Source organism: Pelophylax lessonae (genome assembly GCF_965119305.1).
Source record: "Pelophylax lessonae genome assembly, chromosome: 1".
NCBI classification, from domain to species: Eukaryota; Metazoa; Chordata; class Amphibia; order Anura; family Ranidae; genus Pelophylax; species Pelophylax lessonae.
In genome coordinates this window covers 1,839,737-1,861,033 of record NC_138768.1, presented here as the reverse complement: position 1 = coordinate 1,861,033, position 21,297 = coordinate 1,839,737, and the positions used below count along the sequence as shown (strand labels likewise).

The 21,297-nt window shown below is 52.3% G+C and overlaps 1 protein-coding gene across 1 annotated transcript in view; it reads right to left on the bottom strand.

Moving 5' to 3' along the window:
- Window positions 1-987: 987 nt before the first annotated feature.
- LOC309550226 (uncharacterized protein) overlaps window positions 988-21,297 on the bottom strand; it is a gene marked incomplete at its 5' end in the record, with an annotated part of 129,937 nt that continues 109,627 nt past the window's right edge. The window contains 4 exons of the mRNA XM_082250637.1: window positions 988-1,061; window positions 1,141-1,167; window positions 1,553-1,665; window positions 2,840-2,999. Of these exons, the coding sequence (XP_082106763.1) occupies window positions 1,057-1,061; window positions 1,141-1,167; window positions 1,553-1,665; window positions 2,840-2,999 (305 nt within the window). The 3' untranslated portion in view covers window positions 988-1,056. The remainder of the gene's footprint in view (window positions 1,062-1,140; window positions 1,168-1,552; window positions 1,666-2,839; window positions 3,000-21,297) is intronic.

Here is a 21,297-nt window from a genome sequence, read left to right as displayed (position 1 = left end):
CTGATCTCGGTGTATTAGGAGGTCGGTAGGTTCTGATCTCGGTGTATTAGGAGGAGAGGGTGGTGGGTCCTGATCTCAGTGTATTAGGAGGTCGGTGGGTCCTGATCTCGGTGTATTAGGAGGTCGGTGGGTCCTGATCTCGGTGTATTAGGAGGTCGGTGGGTCCTGATCTCGGTGTATTAGGAGGAGAGGGTGGTGGTTCTGATCTCGGTGTATTAGGAGGGCGGTGGGTCCTGATCTCGGTGTATTAGGAGGTCGGTAGGTTCTGATCTCGGTGTATTAGGAGGTCGGTAGGTTCTGATCTCAGTGTATTAGGAGGGCGGTGGGTCCTGATCTCTGTGTATTAGGAGGTCGGTAGGTCCTGATCTCGGTGTATTAGGAGGGCGGTGGGTCCTGATCTCGGTGTATTAGGAGGAGAGGGTGGTGGTTCTGATCTCAGTGTATTAGGAGGTCGGTGGGTCCTGATCTCGGTGTATTAGGAGGGTGGTGGGTCCTGATCTCAGTGTATTAGGAGGTCGGTGGGTCCTGATCTCGGTGTATTAGGAGGGTGGTGGGTCCTGATCTCGGTGTATTAGGAGGAGAGGTCGGTGTGTTCTGATCTCGTGTATTAGGAGGTCGGTGGGTCCTGATCTCGGTGTATTAGGAGGTCGGTGGGTCCTGATTTCATGTATTAGGAGGAGAGGGCGGTGGGTTCTGATCTCAGTGTATTAGGAGGGCGGTGGGTCCTGATCTCGGTGTATTAGGAGGAGAGGGTGGTGGTTCTGATCTCGGTATATTAGGAGGTCGGTGGGTCCTGATCTCGGTGTATTAGGAGGGCGGTGGTTCCTGATCTCGGTGTATTAGGAGGTCGGTAGGTCCTGATCTCGGTGTATTAGGAGGAGAGGTCGGTGTGTCCTGATCTCGGTGTATTATGAAATACATTGATGTATTGATGAGTCACAGTGGGTAGTCGGTTGTCGCAGTGTGTTCTATAGAGATGATTGGATATAGCAGATGAAGTGATTTGGAGATTGGTTGGTTGCGGTTAGTTGGCCGCCATCACTGCAATGTTCTGGATCAGCCTGAAATAGAGAAACAGAATGTCAGAGGCACCAGAGTACAGCATGGGGAGACAGAGAGGCTGATGGGAGTTTTACTCACATGATGGCAGGACGCTTGGTGGAGAATCTAGGGAACACAATGAGAATGTATAAGACACAAGTAGGTCAGACATAAAGATTGTCCCCTGAACTATCACTGGAGACTTCTTGGAAAAGGTTGAACAATGGGAAACCCCTTGTAGATGAGTACAGTTGGTGCTCAGTGCCTTATGTGACCGGGACCACCAGGACAACAGCCACATTACCCAGAAGTCATTTCTGCTTTAGAGAAGCATCTTTGAAATGATGAAGTGCAGGGAGGGCGGTACGAGGGGCAACTGCAGGGAGGGCGGTACGAGGGGCAGTACTCTACAAGAAACTATGAAAAGGTCCCTCACAACCTCTGTGGATCCCAACTCCATTAGTGTGCTTTTCCCTGTAATGCCCACGCATGCACATGGTATGGCCCTTACCTGATGGAATACCTTTACAGTTCTTCTGAGCGAAACCAGACACAACTCCCGGTGCAGATTTTATGATCTGGGGTAACGGGATGGACAACAGACTCTTCAGATAGCATGTGTCCCTGCCAGGAAATCAGGACATGAGACATCAGAAGACATTTCCCCAAAGAAGAAGAAGGATCGTTCAGTGCCCATTAAAAACCCCTTCTGACCTGACTAAATTCTGAGGTCAGTAAGAAAGGTAGACGAGAAGTCACCTGGGGAACATTTAGGGTCACCAGAGAAGTCACCTGGGGCACATCTAGGGTCACCAGAGAAGTCACCTGGGGCACATCTAGGGTCACCAGAGAAGTCACCTGGGGAACATCTAGGGTCACCAGAGAAGTCACCTGGGGCACATCTAGGGTCACCAGAGAAGTCACCTGGGGCACATCTAGGGTCACCAGAGAAGTCACCTGGGGAACATTTAGGGTCACCAGAGAAGTCACCTGGGGAACATCTAGGGTCACCAGAGAAGTCACCTGGGGTACATCTAGGGTCACCAGAGAAGTCACCTGGGACACATCTAGGGTCACCAGAGAAGTCACCTGGGGCACATCTAGGGTCACCAGAGAAGTCACCTGGGGAATATCTAGGGTCACCAGAGAAGCCACCTGGGGCACATCTAGGGTCACCAGAGAAGTCACCTGGGGCACATCTAGGGTCACCAGAGAAGCCACCTGGGGCACATCTAGGGTCACCAGAGAAGTCACCTGGTTTAATCTGAATTTAGCTCATCCCCAATAAAGTCACCATCATGCATCACTAGAAAAGTCAACTTGGCCATACATAAGATCACCAGGATTGATTGGCATGGAGCTTATCCCCAATAAAGTCACCATCATGGATCAATTGGGTCCCACCCAGTGTCACCAGAGGATCTGCCTGGATTAGTCAGGTAACAGAATTGAAATAGAGCTCAACCCTAATGAAGTCCCCATCATAGATCACCAGAGAAGACAGTTGGGTCCCCCCAGGACCACCAGCGATGTCACCTGGATTTATCAGGGTAAAGAATTTGCATGGAACTGTATAATTCCCAGAAAAGTTGCCAGTATGGACCTGTTGCAGATCTGCTCCCTGAAGTTCCAGGAGGTTCTATTCCCTGAGAAACGCTTCCCTGTGATATTTACTTGCAGGCTGTTCTATGCAGTAAAACTATTATAAGGGTAATGTGAATAAATGATAATTGTGTGTGGGGGGGGGGGGGGGGGGCACACCGATTTGGTAATTTGGCACACCGATTTTGGTACTTACGTCTGGTCAGGCAGGATGTTTTGCTCGGTGAAATAAGTAAAGAACTGGCAGAGGGGATCCTTGGTGCAGGTTGATTGACAGTCTTCATAGGAAGTGGCCTTCAGACTACGCTCATCAGTCCCGGGGAAGTTTAGACCGTCGTACTCATCAAGGATACATTCTGCAAAGAGAAATGGCATGGCGTCATCTGCATCCTGAGGGATATTCCCGTCCGTCCCTCTCGTCATTACAGCCTCCAAAGATAGACTCAGGGAGAAGAAGGCGTCACAAACCTGTGCTAAGTTCCTTCATCACATAGATTCATTTATGAACAATTCTAAAGAAACCAAAGACTATCTCTACCATGTGTAGCAATATTTCCAGGCATTGGGCCTGATGTGGGTCTACCATGGTCACCGGTAACACCAACAGCACATTTAAGCTGATTGCCCAAGTGTGAGATTGGAGACAATGAACAGTCCGGCATCCAGGGCCGGACTGGGAATAAAATTCAGCCCTGGAAAAAATTTCATACCAGCCCCATAGCATTTATATTTTTATACCGACCCAACAGCATAACGCCATTATTATCTTCTTCATAATTATGAATTAAGCAAATTTGAAGAGTGTATTAAATATCGATAAGACATATGAAAGCATATAGGGCTTTATATATAAAAGAGAAAAATTCTAGTTAAAAGTGGTAAAAGTGCGGACATGGTACAGGAGATGTCAGAAGCTGTGTGGACATGGTACAGGAGATGTCAGAGGCTGTGTGGACATGGTACAGGAGATGTCAGAGGCTGTGCGGACATGGTACAGGACATGTTAAAGGCTGTGCGGACATGGTACAGGACATGTCAGAGGCTGTGTAGACATGGTACAGGACATGTCAGAGGCTGTGCGGACATGGTACAGGACATGTCAGAGGCTGTGCGGACATGGTACAGGAGATGTGCGAGGCTGTGTGGACATGGTACAGGAGATGTCAGAGGCTGTGTGGACATGGTACAGGAGATGTCAGAGGCTGGGCGGACATGGTACAGGAGATGTCAGAGGTTGCAGACATGGTACAGGAGATGTCAGAGGCTGTGCGGACATGGTACAGGAGATGTCAGAGGCTGTGCGGACATGGTACAGGAGATGTCAGAGGCTGTGCGGACATGGTACAGGAGATGTCAGAGGCTGTGCGGACATGGTACAGGAGATGTCAGAGGCTGTGTGGACATGGTACAGGACATGTCAGAGGCTGTGCGGACATGGTACAGGAGATGTCAGGGGCTGTGCGGACATGGTACAGGAGATGTCAGAGGCTGTGCGGACATGGTACAGGAGATGTCAGAGGCTGTGCGGACATGGTACAGGAGATGTCAGAGGCTGTGCGGACATGGTACAGGAGATGTCAGAAGCTGTGCGGAGATGGTAGAGGAGATGTCAGGGGCTGTGCGGACATGGTACAGGAGATGTCAGAAGCTGTGCGGAGATGGTAGAGGAGATGTCAGAGGCTGTGCGGACATGGTACAGGAGATGTCAGGGGCTGTGTGGACATGGTACAGGAGATGTCAGAGGCTGTGCGGACATGGTACAGGAGATGTCAGGGGCTGTGCGGATATGGTACAGGAGATGCCAGAGGCTGTGCGGAGATGGTACAGGAGATGTCAGGGGCTGTGCGGACATGGTACAGGAGATGTCAGGGGATGTGTAGACATGGTACAGGAGATGTCAGAGGCTGTGCGGACATGGTACAGGAGATGTCAGAAGCTGTGTGGACATGGTACAGGAGATGTCAGAAGCTGTGTGGACATGGTACAGGAGATGTCAGAGGCTGTGTGGACATGGTACAGGAGATGTCAGAGGCTGTGCGGACATGGTACAGGACATGTCAGAGGCTGTGCGGACATGGTACAGGACATGTCAGAGGCTGTGTAGACATGGTACAGGACATGTCAGAGGCTGTGCGGACATGGTACAGGACATGTCAGAGGCTGTGCGGACATGGTACAGGAGATGTGCGAGGCTGTGTGGACATGGTACAGGAGATGTCAGAGGCTGTGTGGACATGGTACAGGAGATGTCAGAGGCTGGGCGGACATGGTACAGGAGATGTCAGAGGTTGCAGACATGGTACAGGAGATGTCAGAGGTTGCAGACATGGTACAGGAGATGTCAGAGGCTGTGCGGACATGGTACAGGAGATGTCAGAGGCTGTGCGGACATGGTACAGGAGATGTCAGAGGCTGTGCGGACATGGTACAGGAGATGTCAGAGGCTGTGCGGACATGGTACAGGAGATGTCAGAGGCTGTGCGGACATGGTACAGGAGATGTCAGAGGCTGTGTGGACATGGTACAGGACATGTCAGAGGCTGTGCGGACATGGTACAGGAGATGTCAGGGGCTGTGCGGACATGGTACAGGAGATGTCAGAGGCTGTGCGGACATGGTACAGGAGGTGTCAGAGGCTGTGCGGACATGGTACAGGAGATGTCAGAGGCTGTGCGGACATGGTACAGGAGATGTCAGAAGCTGTGCGGAGATGGTAGAGGAGATGTCAGGGGCTGTGCGGACATGGTACAGGAGATGTCAGAAGCTGTGTGGACATGGTACAGGAGATGTCAGAAGCTGTGCGGAGATGGTAGAGGAGATGTCAGGGGCTGTGCTGTGAGGACACGGTACAGGAGATGTCAGAGGCTGTGCGGACATGGTACAGGAGATGTCAGAGGCTGTGCGGACATGGTACAGGAGATGTCAGTGGCTGTGCGGACATGGTACAGGAGATGTCAGAAGCTGTGCGGAGATGGTAGAGGAGATGTCAGGGGCTGTGCGGACATGGTACAGGAGATGTCAGAAGCTGTGTGGACATGGTACAGGAGATGTCAGAAGCTGTGCGGAGATGGTAGAGGAGATGTCAGGGGCTGTGCTGTGAGGACATGGTACAGGAGATGTCAGAGGCTGTGCGGACATGGTACAAGAGATGTCAGAGGCTGTGCGGACATGGTACAGGAGATGTCAGTGGCTGTGCGGACATGGTACAGGAGATGTCAGAGGCTGTGCGGACATGGTACAGGAGATGTCAGAGGCTGGGCGGACATGGTACAGGAGATGTCAGAGGTTGCAGACGTGGTACAGGACATGTCAGAGGCTGTGCGGACATGGTACAGGAGATGTCAGAGGCTGTGCGGACATGGTACAGGAGATGTCAGAGGCTGTGCGGACATGGTACAGGAGATGTCAGAGGTTGCAAACATGGTACAGGACATGTCAGAGGCTGTGCGGACATGGTACAGGAGATGTCAGAGGCTGTGTGGACATGGTACAGGACATGTCAGAGGCTGTGCGGACATGGTACAGGAGATGTCAGGGGCTGTGCGGACATGGTACAGGAGATGTCAGAGGCTGTGCGGACATGGTACAGGAGATGTCAGAGGCTGTGCGGACATGGTACAGGAGATGTCAGAGGCTGTGCGGACATGGTACAGGAGATGTCAGAAGCTGTGCGGAGATGGTAGAGGAGATGTCAGGGGCTGTGCGGACATGGTACAGGAGATGTCAGAAGCTGTGCGGAGATGGTAGAGGAGATGTCAGAGGCTGTGCGGACATGGTACAGGAGATGTCAGGGGCTGTGTGGACATGGTACAGGAGATGTCAGAGGCTGTGCGGACATGGTACAGGAGATGTCAGGGGCTGTGCGGATATGGTACAGGAGATGCCAGAGGCTGTGCGGAGATGGTACAGGAGATGTCAGGGGCTGTGCGGACATGGTACAGGAGATGTCAGGGGATGTGTAGACATGGTACAGGAGATGTCAGAGGCTGTGCGGACATGGTACAGGAGATGTCAGAAGCTGTGTGGACATGGTACAGGAGATGTCAGAAGCTGTGTGGACATGGTACAGGAGATGTCAGAGGCTGTGTGGACATGGTACAGGAGATGTCAGAGGCTGTGCGGACATGGTACAGGACATGTCAGAGGCTGTGCGGACATGGTACAGGACATGTCAGAGGCTGTGTAGACATGGTACAGGACATGTCAGAGGCTGTGCGGACATGGTACAGGACATGTCAGAGGCTGTGCGGACATGGTACAGGAGATGTGCGAGGCTGTGTGGACATGGTACAGGAGATGTCAGAGGCTGTGTGGACATGGTACAGGAGATGTCAGAGGCTGGGCGGACATGGTACAGGAGATGTCAGAGGTTGCAGACATGGTACAGGAGATGTCAGAGGTTGCAGACATGGTACAGGAGATGTCAGAGGCTGTGCGGACATGGTACAGGAGATGTCAGAGGCTGTGCGGACATGGTACAGGAGATGTCAGAGGCTGTGCGGACATGGTACAGGAGATGTCAGAGGCTGTGCGGACATGGTACAGGAGATGTCAGAGGCTGTGCGGACATGGTAAAGGAGATGTCAGAGGCTGTGTGGACATGGTACAGGACATGTCAGAGGCTGTGCGGACATGGTACAGGAGATGTCAGGGGCTGTGCGGACATGGTACAGGAGATGTCAGAGGCTGTGCGGACATGGTACAGGAGGTGTCAGAGGCTGTGCGGACATGGTACAGGAGATGTCAGAGGCTGTGCGGACATGGTACAGGAGATGTCAGAAGCTGTGCGGAGATGGTAGAGGAGATGTCAGGGGCTGTGCGGACATGGTACAGGAGATGTCAGAAGCTGTGTGGACATGGTACAGGAGATGTCAGAAGCTGTGCGGAGATGGTAGAGGAGATGTCAGGGGCTGTGCTGTGAGGACATGGTACAGGAGATGTCAGAGGCTGTGCGGACATGGTACAGGAGATGTCAGAGGCTGTGCGGACATGGTACAGGAGATGTCAGTGGCTGTGCGGACATGGTACAGGAGATGTCAGAAGCTGTGCGGAGATGGTAGAGGAGATGTCAGGGGCTGTGCGGACATGGTACAGGAGATGTCAGAAGCTGTGTGGACATGGTACAGGAGATGTCAGAAGCTGTGCGGAGATGGTAGAGGAGATGTCAGGGGCTGTGCTGTGAGGACATGGTACAGGAGATGTCAGAGGCTGTGCGGACATGGTACAGGAGATGTCAGAGGCTGTGCGGACATGGTACAGGAGATGTCAGTGGCTGTGCGGACATGGTACAGGAGATGTCAGAGGCTGTGCGGACATGGTACAGGAGATGTCAGAGGCTGGGCGGACATGGTACAGGAGATGTCAGAGGTTGCAGACGTGGTACAGGACATGTCAGAGGCTGTGCGGACATGGTACAGGAGATGTCAGAGGCTGTGCGGACATGGTACAGGAGATGTCAGAGGCTGTGCGGACATGGTACAGGAGATGTCAGAGGTTGCAAACATGGTACAGGACATGTCAGAGGCTGTGCGGACATGGTACAGGAGATGTCAGAGGCTGTGCGGACATGGTACAGGAGATGTCAGAGGCTGTGCGGACATGGTACAGGAGATGTCAGAGGCTGTGCGGACATGGTACAGGAGATGCCAGAGGCTGTGCGGACATCGTACAGGAGATGTCAGAGGCTGTGCGGACATGGTACAGGAGATGTCATAGGCTGTGTGGACATGGTACAGGAGATGTCAGAGGCTGGGCGGACATGGTACAGGAGATGTCAGAGGTTGCGGACATGGTACAGGAGATGTCAGAGGCTGTGCGGACATGGTACAGGAGATGTCAGAGGCTGCGCGGACATGGTACAGGAGATGTCAGAGGCTGTGCTGAGATGGTACAGGAGATGTCAGAAGCTGTGTGGACATGGTACAGGAGATGTCAGAGGCTGTGCGGACATGGTACAGGAGATGTCAGAGGCTGTGCGGACATGGCACAGGAGATGTCAGAGGCTGTGCGGAGATGGTACAGGAGATGTCAGAAGCTGTGTGTACATGGTACAGGAGATGTCAGAGGCTGTGCGGACATGGTACAGGAGATGTCAGAGGCTGTGCGGACATGGTACAGGAGATGTCAGGAGTTGTGCGGACATGGTACAGGAGATTTCAGAGGCTGCGCGGACATGGTACAGGAGATGTCAGAGGCTGTGCGGATATGGTACAGGAGATGTCAGAGGCTGTGCGGACATGGTACAGGAGATGTCAGAGGCTGTGCGGACATGGTACAGGAGATGTCAGGGGCTGTGCGGACATGGTACAGGAGATGTCAGAGGCTGTGCGGACATGGTACAGGAGATGTCAGAGGCTGTGCGGAGATGGTACAGGAGATGTCAGAAGCTGTGCGGATATGGTACAGGAGATGTCAGAGGCTGTGCGGACATGGTACAGGAGATGTCGGGGGCTGTGCGGACATGGTACAGGAGATGTCAGGGGCTGTGCGGATATGGTACAGGAGATGTCAGAGGCTGTGCGGACATGGTACAGGAGATGTCAGGGGCTGTGCAGATATGGTACAGGAGATGTCAGAGGCTGTGCGGATATGGTACAGGAGATGTCAGAGGCTGTGCGGACATGGTACAGGAGATGTCAGGGGCTGTGCGGACATGGTACAGGAGATGTCAGAAGCTGTGTGGACATGGTACAGGAGATGTCAGAAGCTGTGTGGACATGGTACAGGAGATGTCAGAAGCTGTGGACATGGTACAGGAGATGTCAGAGGCTGTGTGGACATGGTTCAGGAGATGTCAGGGGCTGTGTGGACATGGTACAGGAGATGTCAGGGGCTGTGTGGACATGGTACAGGAGATGTCAGGGGCTGTGCGGACATGGTACAGGAGATGTCAGGAGCTGTGTGGACATGGTACAGGAGATGTCAGGGGCTGTGCGGACATGGTACAGGAGATGTCAGGGGCTGTGCAGACATGGTACAGGAGATGTCAGGGGCTGTGCGGACATGGTACAGGAGATGTCAGGGGCTGTGTGTACATGGTACATGAGATGTCAGAGGCTGTGCGGACATGGTACAGGAGATGTCAGGGGCTGTGCGGACATGGTACAGGAGATGTCAGGGGCTGTGCAGACATGGTACAGGAGATGTCAGGGGCTGTGCGAACATGGTACAGGACATGTCAGAGGCTGTGCGGACATGGTACAGGAGATGTCAGAAGCTGTGTGGACATGGTACAGGAGATGTCAGAAGCTGTGTGGGCATGGTACAGGAGATGTCAGGGGCTGTGCGGACATGGTACAGGAGATGTCAGGAGCTGTGTGGACATAGTACAGGAGATGTCAGAGGCTGTACGGACATGGTACAGGAGATGTCAGAGGCTGTGCGGACATGGTACAGGAGATGTCAGGGGCTGTGCGGACATGGTACAGGAGATGTCAGGAGCTCTGTGGACATGGTACAGGAGATGTCAGGGGCTGTGCAGACATGGTACAGGAGATGTCAGGGGCTGTGCGGACATGGTACAGGAGATGTCAGGGGCTGTGCAGACATGGTACAGGAGATGTCAGGGGCTGTGCGGACATGGTACAGGAGATGTCAGAGGCTGTGCGGACATGGTACAGGAGATGTCAGGGGCTGTGCGGACATGGTACAGGAGATGTCAGAGGCTGTGCGGACATGGTACAGGAGATGTCAGAAGCTGTGTGGACATGGTACAGGAGAGGTCAGAATTATTAGGGGCCCTAATACAATGCTGATTCCCCCTAATACAATGCTGTTCCCCTCCTCCTAATACAATGCTAACCCCCCTCCCCCTAATAAAATGATGACCTCCCCCTAATACAATGCCGTTTCCCCTCCCTCCCCCTAAGTTTGGGGGGGGGGATCAGCATTGTATTAGGGGGAGGTCATCATTTTATTAGGGGGAGGGGGGTTAGCATTGTATTAGGACTAGGAGGAGGGGTACAGCATTGTATTAGGGGAGGGGGGATCAGCATTGTATTAGGGGGAGGGGGGCCCAGGGGGGGATGGCATGGCAGATAAGCATTGTATGAGGGGGGGGCAGGTCAGCATTGTATTAGGGGGAGGGGGTAGGTTAGCATTGTAGTACTAGTAGGGGCCCTAAAATATGCTGCCCCCCCCCCCCAAATGCAAGAGGTCCAGGTCCCCTAGGCCCCAGCCCATTTACTCTTGCCTGGCTCAGCTGGCTGTCTCAGGCTCTGCTCCGCTCCACCTCCACTCCTTCAGGCACTCTCAGTCTCAGTCAGACTCCTGCGATCATGCTGCTGCTGGCATCTGTGTGCTGTGGGAGGGATCGGCGCCGTGACCCCCCGTGACCGTCTTGCAGAGTTACTTGCAGTCAGATGAATGATCCACCACCGCACACTCACACAGCCACTCTCGCCGCCTGGATATGACGTCATGCCGCTCATAGCGGCTGAAGTAGGAAAGATCCGTCACTGGAGCGTAGCGGGGGCAGGGCCTGGGCTGCAGCGGCCATCACAGCGTGGTCAAATGCTTAAAGCGGCCATATCTTAAAGCGGCCGCATCTTAAAGCGGCCCCAGGGCCGCCGGCCCACCGGGAAATTTCCCGGTATCCCGGTAGGCCAGTCCGGCCCTGCCGGCATCTTTGGTTTGTTTTGTTTATCTGGTCCTCAGCACACCGGATCCTCTCTGCAGCTCAGCCTTCTGTCCCCTCAGGCAAGCCGCCTGGGACACCCGATTCCTCTTGACAGAAGGAGAGACAGCCGTACTCTCCCTCCTGGGACTCTGCTTCCCTCCAAAGACGCTGCATCATGCGCTTCCCTCAAACTTATACCCACTCCCAGAATCCTGTGCGGCAGAATCTGCCTTTCTGGGGTAGATACAGGCCTGGGTAAGCCATTGGCTGGGTTTCCTCCACTGCCCAATGAGAGCCCTCATTGAGCACAGTGGGAAGAATTACCCAATCTCAACAGCCACACCTGGGAACCATGACAACCTAGCTGAAAATGATGACCCTGCTGATAAGCAGACAAGGCCTACTACACTTTACCTAGCACCTACCTTGTAGGGTGCTACACATGAAAATCACATGAAGCCAACACATTAATACTAGAAGTGGAAGTTATGCCTCCAGCTCCAGGAAATGTGCATTGGGTGTGATCATTATCATTACATGAAAAATTCATATAGGCAAAGATTTATACTGATAGCGGCAGTTAATCAAAGTTCTAGAGATCACACGTCATAGGATATTAATCTGTTGTGATATTACTGGGTCTACACCAATGTCAGGATAGGGAGGATGCTGAGTGTAGACCAATGTCAGGATAGGGAGGATGTTGGGTGTAGACCAATGTCAGGATAGGGAGGATGCTGGGTGTAGACCAATGTCAGGATAGGGAGGATGCTCGGTGTAGACCAATGTCAGGATAGGGAGGATGCTCGGTGTAGACCAATGTCAGGATAGGGAGGATGATGAGTGTAGACCAATGTCTAGGATAGGGAGGATGATGAGTGTAGACCAATGTCTAGGATAGGGAGGATGCTGGGTGTAGACCAATGTCAGGATAGGGAGGATGCTGGGTGTAGACCAATGTAAGGATAGGGAGGATGCTGGGTGTAGACCAATGTAAGGATAGGGAGGATGCTGAGTGTAGACCAATGTCAGGATCGGGAGGATGATGAGTGTAGACCAATGTAAGGATAGGGAGGATGCTGGGTGTAGACCAATGTAAGGATAGGGAGGATGCTGAGTGTAGACCAATGTCAGTATAGGGAGGATGCTGAGTGTAGACCAATGTCAGTATAGGGAGGATGCTGAGTGTAGACCAATGTCAGGATAGGGAGGATGTTGGGTGTAGACCAATGTCAGGATAGGGAGGATGCTGAGTGTAGACCAATGTCAGTATAGGGAGGATGCTGAGTGTAGACCAATGTCAGGATAGGGAGGATGCTGGGTGTAGACCAATGTCAGGATAGGGAGGATGTTGAGTGTAGACCAATGTCAGGATAGGGAGGATGCTGAGTGTAGACCAATGTCAGGATAGGGAGGATGCTGAGTGTAGACCAATATCAGGATAGGGAGGATGCTGAGTGTAGACCAATGTCAGGATAGGGAGGATGCTGAGTGTAGACCAATGTCAGGATAGGGAGGATGTTGGGTGTAGACCAATGTCAGGATAGGGAGGATGCTGAGTGTAGACCAATGTCAGGATAGGGAGGATGCTGGGTGTAGACCAATGTCAGGATAGGGAGGATGCTGAGTGTAGACCAATGTCAGGATAGGGAGGATGCTGATTGTAGACCAATGTCAGGACAGGGAGGATGCTGGGTGTAGACCAATGTCAGGATAGGGAGGATGCTGGGTGTAGACCAATGTCAGGATAGGGAGGATGCTGGGTGTAGACCAATGTCAGGATAGGGAGGATGCTGGGTGTAGACCAATGTCAGGATAGGGAGGATGCTGGGTGTAGACCAATGTCAGGATAGGGAGGATGCTGAGTGTAGACCAATGTCAGGATAGGGAGGATGCTGGGTGTAGACCAATGTCAGCATAGGGAGGATGCTGGGTGTAGACCAATGTCAGGATAGGGAGGATGCTGAGTGTAGACCAATGTCAGGATAGGGAGGATGCTGGGTGTAGACCAATGTCAGGATAGGGAGGATGCTGAGTGTAGGAAATGTCAGGATAGGGAGGATGCTGAGTGTAGACCAATGTCAGGATAGGGAGGATGCTGAGTGTAGACCAATGTCAGGATAGGGAGGATGCTGGGTGTAGACCAATGTCAGGATAGGGAGGATGCTGAGTGTAGACCAATGTCAGGATAGGGAGGATGCTGAGTGTAGACCAATGTCAGGATCGGGAGGATGCTGAGTGTAGGAAATGTCAGGATCGGGAGGAATCTGGGTGTAGACCAATGGTCAGGGTAAGGAGCAAGCTGTGTGTAGACCAACGTCAGGATGAGGATAGGGAGGATGCTGGGTGTAGACCAATGTCAGGATCGGGAGGATGCCGGGTGTAGAAATCTCTAAAGATATGGAGGTGAGGGGTGGGGAGTGCTGGTTGTAGACAGGAAATGGCATTCATATCCATGTTCCTGAATAATGTGAGGTGTAGGTGAGCAGTATACAGTGCCTTGTTGAAAAAGTATTCACACCCCTTGAAATTTTTTGGAAATTTCTGTTTATTAAAAGTTTTCAAGAAAAACAACACAGTACACAACACAATGCTGCGCAGGGCAACCACAAAACAAGAGAAAAAAAAAAACCAACACTTCACCCAACCCCACCCCAGGCTCCGCCCCGTGGCCCCCAGAAGTAGCAAAAAAGAACAAAGCCCCCGAAGGGGCAAGACAACCCCTTAAGGGTAATTCAGTACATGCTCAAACGAAGCTCATAAATCAGAAAAACAGCTCCTGTAAACAATAAGCATGGCAAGAGCAGTCTGTGACCCCAAAGAAAAAGCTAGGAAAACGGAGAACAAGGAAAAACGGATATTTGCGGTGCAGCAGATAGGGGACACTCGCAGGCAGCATCCCACCCCACCAGCCCCCACAGCATAAATACAAAGTAGGTACTATGCCACATGCTCCCTAAGGCTGGTCATCCGAGGTCGAGGCCGGTGAGTCAATCCATATCTTCCATACCTTATCAAATTTACGAGGACATCCCCTGCTGAGATACGTTGCCTTATAGAGCGGAGTCACCTTATTCACCAGACGTTTCCAAAAACTGACGATAGGGGCCAACGGATTCTTCCAGTGCAGGAGCAGGGCCTTATGGGCATAAAAGAGGAGCAGGCTAACAAGCGTACGAATGGCCCTCGCCGGGGCCAGTTCCTCAACTAAGCCTAAAAGACACACCTCAACAGAATCAGGAACCGGGACAGCAACCACAGCCGTAATGCAGGCTAGCACAGCAGTCCAATAATCTCGAACCACTGGACAGTGCCAGAAAATATGACTAAAACCCGCCGGGGAGTGCGAACAGCGCCAGCACTCGGCAGAGGACTCGGGAAAGATACCGGCCAGCTTCGCTATCAGGCGGTCCCTGGCGGAGACCAGGTAGGAAAAGGGAGCACGCCACATATCATCCCAATCATCCCTATCCAAGTCCGGAACTTCCTCCACCCATCTAGCCCGACACTTACGCACCGCCAAGGGAGTAGTGACAAACAATTCCTTATACAGGGCAGAGAGAGCCTTCGGCAGAACCTCAACTCGCAGAACAGTTTCCAATGCAGAGGACTCAACCTCAACACGGGAAGCACCAAACTGCGCCTGAAAGGCATGCCGGAGCTGAAGATAACGGAACAGGTAATGATTCGGCAAGGCAAATCGTGCCTTCAGGGCATCAAAGGAACAAAGAACTCCACCGGAAGTAATATCCCCCAGCATCTTGATCCCCCTGGATGCCCAAAGGGCAGGATCTGGTATCGAGGCAAAGTGAGGAAACCCAGGATTCCGCCATAGCGGAGAGGCAGGGGACACCCCAGTCGCTCCAGGCTCCATCAGTGCCCGCATACAATCCCATGCCTTGATGGTGGAGCGCATCGTGCCAGTCAAAGGAAAATCAGCCCCTGCACCGCGATACAGGAGAAGACAGAGGCTCTCATAGGAACCCAAGACAGCCGCCTCGAGAACCGTGGCAGAGTCCCCATCATCCCCACGAAGCCATCTCCTAGCAAATACCCCCTGCCCAGCCAAAAAGTATTTAAAAAGATCAGGCAACGCAAGTCCCCCCTGACCCCAGGGCTCCTGGAGCACCTGCAGGCCAATCCTCGGAGGGGAGCTACCCCATACAAAGGACCCAATCAAGCCATGGACCCGACGGAAAAACGAGCGGGGGACCCACACCGGGGAGTTCCCAAGGAAATACAGAAAAACAGGAAGGAGCTTCATCTTTACCAAGTTAATGCGCCCCAAAACCGATAGTGGCAAGTCCTTCCATACCTCCGCCCTACGCTTAAAGACATCTAGCATAGGCAACAGATTAAGAGAAAGATAATCCGCCACCCGAGCCAACACCCGGACCCCCAAATAGGTGAATTATGTAACCCATTTCAGCGGCAACGCACTATCCGCTGCAGCCAGAGCACCCGGATCCAACGGTAGTATCGTAGATTTATCCCAATTAACCCTGAGGCCTGAAAAGTTGGCAAAGGTGTCCAAAATAGTGAAAACCGCACGCAGGGAGCTATTGGGGTCCCGCAAAAACAGGAGCATGAAGTCCGCATAGAGAGCAAGACATAGCCAGGGGTTCTATCATCAGGGAGAACAGGAAGGGCGAAAGAGGACAACCCTGCCTGGTCCCCCGGCCCACCCCGAAAAAGGGAGACAGAGATGACCCAATCTTCAGCGCCATGCGAGGAGTAGAGTATAAGAGAGAGATCCACTTACAGAACTTAGGACCAAACCCCATGCGCCCCAAGGCCTTGGCTATATCCAACGACACCACCACTCTGGTACCCATAGAGGCATGTGACACCTGTAGATGAGTAAATAGACGGCACAAATTAGTGTCCGTGGATCTGCCCGGCATAAAGCCCGTTTGATCAATATCCACCAATGAGGGGAGGACCCGAGCCAGTCTAGTAGCCAAGACCTTCGTAAGGATTTTAAGGTCAACATTGAGCAAGGCAATGGGGCGGGATGAGGAGCAGAGGGTGTGATCCTTACCTGGTTTAGGGAGAAGAACAACATAGGCCTCCAGCATAGAGCCCGGCAAGGCCCCCTCGTCAAAACAGGCCGCATACAAGGCCTGAAGTCGAGGAGCCAGGGAATCTGAAAACTGTCGATACCATTCCACCGGGAACCCATCCGGGCCCGGAGATTTATTAGGAGGAAAGGAGGAAATGGCTCTCTCTGTCTCCTGCAGAGTGATATCATTATCCAACCAGGCACTATCATCATGCTCCAAAACCGGTATCGGCAGGGCAGCCAAAAGGTTCTCCAGAGCCCCCAGATCGTACACAGGCAAGGGGGAATACGTGTCAGTATAGTAGTCCACAAAGACTCAAACTATCTCCTCGGAGTCCCTAACCAATGTCCCGGTGCATGATCTAATACAGGGTATACTCACCGAAGGCCGCTGATCCGCCACCAGAAAAGCCAGTAGCTTGCCATTCTTGTCCCCCTTCTCAAAAAGTGACTCCGCTCTATGTCTCAGATTAGCATGGGCAAAATCCGTATCCAGCAGAGCCAATCGTCTCCGGGCCTCCTCCAGGGCCGCATAAGCAGCAGGCCCCGGAGCAGCCGAGTAGTCAGCCTCCAGCTTTCGGACCTCCAATAAAACAGACTCCCTAGCAGCATTAGCGTCTTTACGCGAAGCCTTAATTGCAGAAATATAGTGACCCCGCATAACCGTCTTAAAAGCATCCCATAACACCACCCCAGCAGTGGAGGAAGCATTCTCCTCCCAGTATGCGGGCATATGAGGCTCCACCATTTGCACCACTCGCTGCAACCAGCCAGGAGACAGGTGCCAGGCACCCCTCGCACCCCCGGGTGCCATCCGCAACGTCAGCAGGAGCGGATTATGATCAGACAACCCTGCAGCCAAATAGGTGGCCTCTTGCACCAGCGAGAGACAGTGATCATTGGCAAAAGCCAAATCTATCCTGGATGCCGTCCCGTGGACCCCAGACCAACAGGAATAACCCCGCACCCCTGGATTTTTCCAACGCCACAGCTCAGTGAGCTGGGCTGCGGAAGCCCAGGACAATAAGTCCAAGGCCGACGTCCTCTGTGGATTAGAGGTATCCAGTCCGCCATCCAGGATAGCATTAAAGTCTCCCGCCAGCAACAGCGGAAGGTGCAGGTAAGGAGCCAAAGTCACCAGGAGGTCCAACAAAGCCATAATACAACTATGAAATAGACATAGCGGGTGGAGCAGAGGACCATCCCCAGTACCCCGCTCCAGCCACATAACCTGGAAAAAGAAGCATGCATTGTAAATTAAATGTAAAGAGCAAATATTAGAGGCTTGTAGTAAGAAAATGTGACCACCAGATGGAGCCCAGAGCCTAGAAAAAAAACCCATCCCTGCTGTAATACCCAGAAGAAACAAAACAGTGGTACCCAGCTTAATCCCTGAACCCCAAACTACAATTAAAGGCATGGCTGTGTCATAGAACAACAGCCGGCAGAACCCGGGTCCACAAAAAAAGACTGCCCAACTAGCAGGCCGTCAGTCCAATTGTTCAAAAAAAAAAAAAAAAAAGGGAAAAAGAAAAAACTCCCAAAAGTGCAAAACAAAAAGTTCAGTGACGTGCAAAAAAAAAAATAGAACAAAAACCGCTGCAGGGGAACAATTCAATGGATTCCAGCCAGTCCGCAGCCTCCCCCGCTGAGTTGAAAGACAATGCAGAGCCCTTGTAATCCACCCGCAGCCAACTTGGATACATCATGCAATACTTCAGCCCCTTGGCCCGCAAAGCTTTACGCACCTCAGTGTAAGACCGTCGCTTCTTCTGCGTCTCCACCGAAAAATCAGTAAACAACATGATCTTACTGTTTTCAAACTGTAGCTCCTCCCGTTTGCGGGCTTCGGTGAGAATACGGTCCCTGTCCCTGAAGTTCAGAAACCGGACCAAAAACGGGTGAGGGGGTGCCCCAGGCGGGCGAGCTCCGGTGGGCACCCTGTGGGCCCTCTACACCACATAGGTAGGGGGAGGGGCAGGTAGGTGCAATAGATCACAGAAGAATTGTTCAGCAAATTGAGTGGGATTAGAGCCCTCAGCCTTCTCTGGCAGGCCAACCACCCTGACATTATTGCGACGCTGTCTGTTTTCCGCATCCTCCATCTTATCCGCCATGGCGCTGACTTGGGCCTGCATAGCAATAATCTGGGCAGAATGAGAGGCCGTAACATCCTCCACTATGGAAATGCGACCCTCCGTTTCAGCCAGGCGTCCCCGTATTTTGTCCAAATCATGGCGGATGAGGGTGCACTCAGAAGCCAAGTTGTCAATTCTGAGCATGAGAGCAGTCTTGCACCCATCAATGGCAGCCAAAATAGGAGCTGTAATGTCCCCACCTCCAGGGGCCCCTCCAGCCTGACCCACCGCTCCCAGCAGCACTCCCGCAGTACCTGGCGCCCCCATCTGCACTAGGGTGGGGGTCCCCGGCGACACCGACATCACACCCGACTTCTGAGGGGCTCTAACAGCCTGAGAGGATAGAGGGGAGGAAGAAGCTTGTGCAGGCAAGATGGCGGCGGCCGCTCCTGTGCTACGCTTCTGGGTCTTCCGCTGCGGCCGCGGGGTGGGTGCCGAAAGTGCAGTTTTTCCCCCCGCATCAGTCCCAGCCGATGCCCGAGGTAGATTTGGCCAAAACCGCCGCTCTACGGGGTCCAGTGGCCGCAGATGGAGCCGGATTAAAACAGGATGATGCGGCACTCTGAAGAAGCACGTCCGGCGCCGTCTACATCCCGGCCACGCCCACCCCTTGAAATTTTACACATTTTATGGTGTGCAGTGTTAGCTTTCCCCCACACATAGCGTTTTGGTTGAATTTTGGTCTCCTCTGAGCAGAGCTCCTCCGCCACATGTTTTCTGTGTCCCCCACATGGCTTCTCCCAAACTGCAAACCAGACTTCTTATGTCTTTCTTCCACCAATGGCTTTCTTCTTCTCACTCTTCCATAAAGGGCAGATTTGTGGAGCGCACGACTAATAGTTGTCCTGTGGACAGATTCTCCCACCTGAGCTGTGGATCTCTGCAGCTCCTCCAGAGTTCCCATGGGCCTCTTGGCTGCTTCTCTGATGAATGCTCTCCTTGTCCGGCCGGTCAGTTTAGGTGGACGGCCATGTCTTGGTAGGGGTCCGGCCGGTCAGTTTAGGTGGACGGCCATGTCTTGGTAGGGGCCTGGCCGGTCAGTTTAGGTGGTCGGCCATGTCTTGGTAGGGGCCTGGCAGGTCAGTTTAGGTGGACGGCCATGTCTTGGTAGGGGCCCGCCTGGTCAGTTTAGGTGGACGGCCATGTCTTGGTAGGGGCCCGGCCGGTCAGTTTAGGTGGACGGCCATGTCTTGGTAGGGGCCCGGCCGGTCAGTTTAGGTGGACGGCCATGTCTTGGTAGGGGCCCGGCCGGTCAGTTTAGGTGGACGGCCATGTCTTGGTAGGGTTGCAGTTGTTCCATACTCTTTCCATTTTCCCATGATGGATTGAACAGCGCTCCATGAGATGGTCAAAGCTTGGGAGATTTTTATATAACCTAACCCTGCTTTAAACTTCTCCACAACTTTATCCCTGACATGTCTGGGGGTTCCTTGGCCTTCATGATGCTGTTTGTTCACTAAGATTCTCTACCAAACCTCTGAGGGTGTCACAATCAGAAGTCAGGCTCGAAGACCAGTAGCTATAGAAGCTCACACAGAAACCAGCTGGATAGGAATACAGGGAGGTCACCCAGGCAGATGACACAGGCTCACCTGAGGTGCGGAATCTAAGTACTAACCGGTGTTCACCAGAGCTACTGATGGTGGAGATGGATTTTGCTGCGTGTTAGCACCAGGTCGGGGTCCTCAGGATCGCCTCACCAGGAGGTGAGCAAGTCAGGGTCCAGTAGCAGATATAGCAGGTAGGAATCAAGCAGAAGCGTAGTCTAGGAGTAGCCAAAGGTCGGCAAGGAGTAGTTGCAGGTAGGTGTGGGAGATGGGGAGATATCAAATTCTATGTGTCCTCCATTTTGTATGTCTCTACCCCATTTTGTATGCATTAATGTCTTATAAGCTGTGTGTTTGTGTGTGTATGTGACCTTAGTTACACAAGATATGAAAAGTGCCTACGTACCATGGAAAGTTTCTGCAGTTCGCGATAAGGCTGTGTCAGGTGATTCTAGTCACACGCGAGATATGTCTTATATGGTATTACTCCCCAAGGTGACCTTTTGTCTCCTGAAGCTGTTTAACCAATAAGAACGTAACAAGTGCCCTATACCTATGATTATATGCCTTTTTCTTTACTATATAAGCCGCAACGAGCCTATAATAAACTGAGAGCTTGGTTTCACTATACATCTGTCTCCGTCTGTGTTATTTCCAGAAACCACTCTCCCAGGCCTGTCAGACACAAAGCGAGCAAAAGAAGTTAATGATGGTCCGGGACTATCATTGGGATCAGGGATCCCAGTAACCAACAGCTGGGGGCTCGTATGCCGGGATATGAAAGTCATCCCTCGCGGACAACCACGCTCATTCGGTAAGTAGAAAAATCCTTTTCTATACAGCCGATTGTAGTGTGGCTCCGGGGCGGGACACTGACTAAAATCATATCAAAGTGAACCAAGGGGGTTGGTGTGTTCCGGGAACACACGCAACAGACCCATAATTGAAATATTTCAGGGAAATATTTTTAGTCTCAGGGAGACTTAAGAAGTGTTAGAGAAATTGCTCGTTTTGTGTCTGAAAAATCTTTAAGCTTTCCTTCTCTGTCGCATAGAAGTATAAGATAATTTGTATTGTTTGTCTATAATGGTAGGAAAACTTTCTTGATAGCCACTGTACCCGGGAGGTATTGGTCAAGACTCGGAAAGGGTTTTTTTTCTTTTTGTCCTAAAAGGGACACCCGAGTCCAAAAGTATATGGGTTTAATTTATATACATCAGTGGCTTGAAGGAGGGTTTTGAAACCATAAAGGGTTACCATGGTAACAAGTGATTATGTGAATGTGTAAAT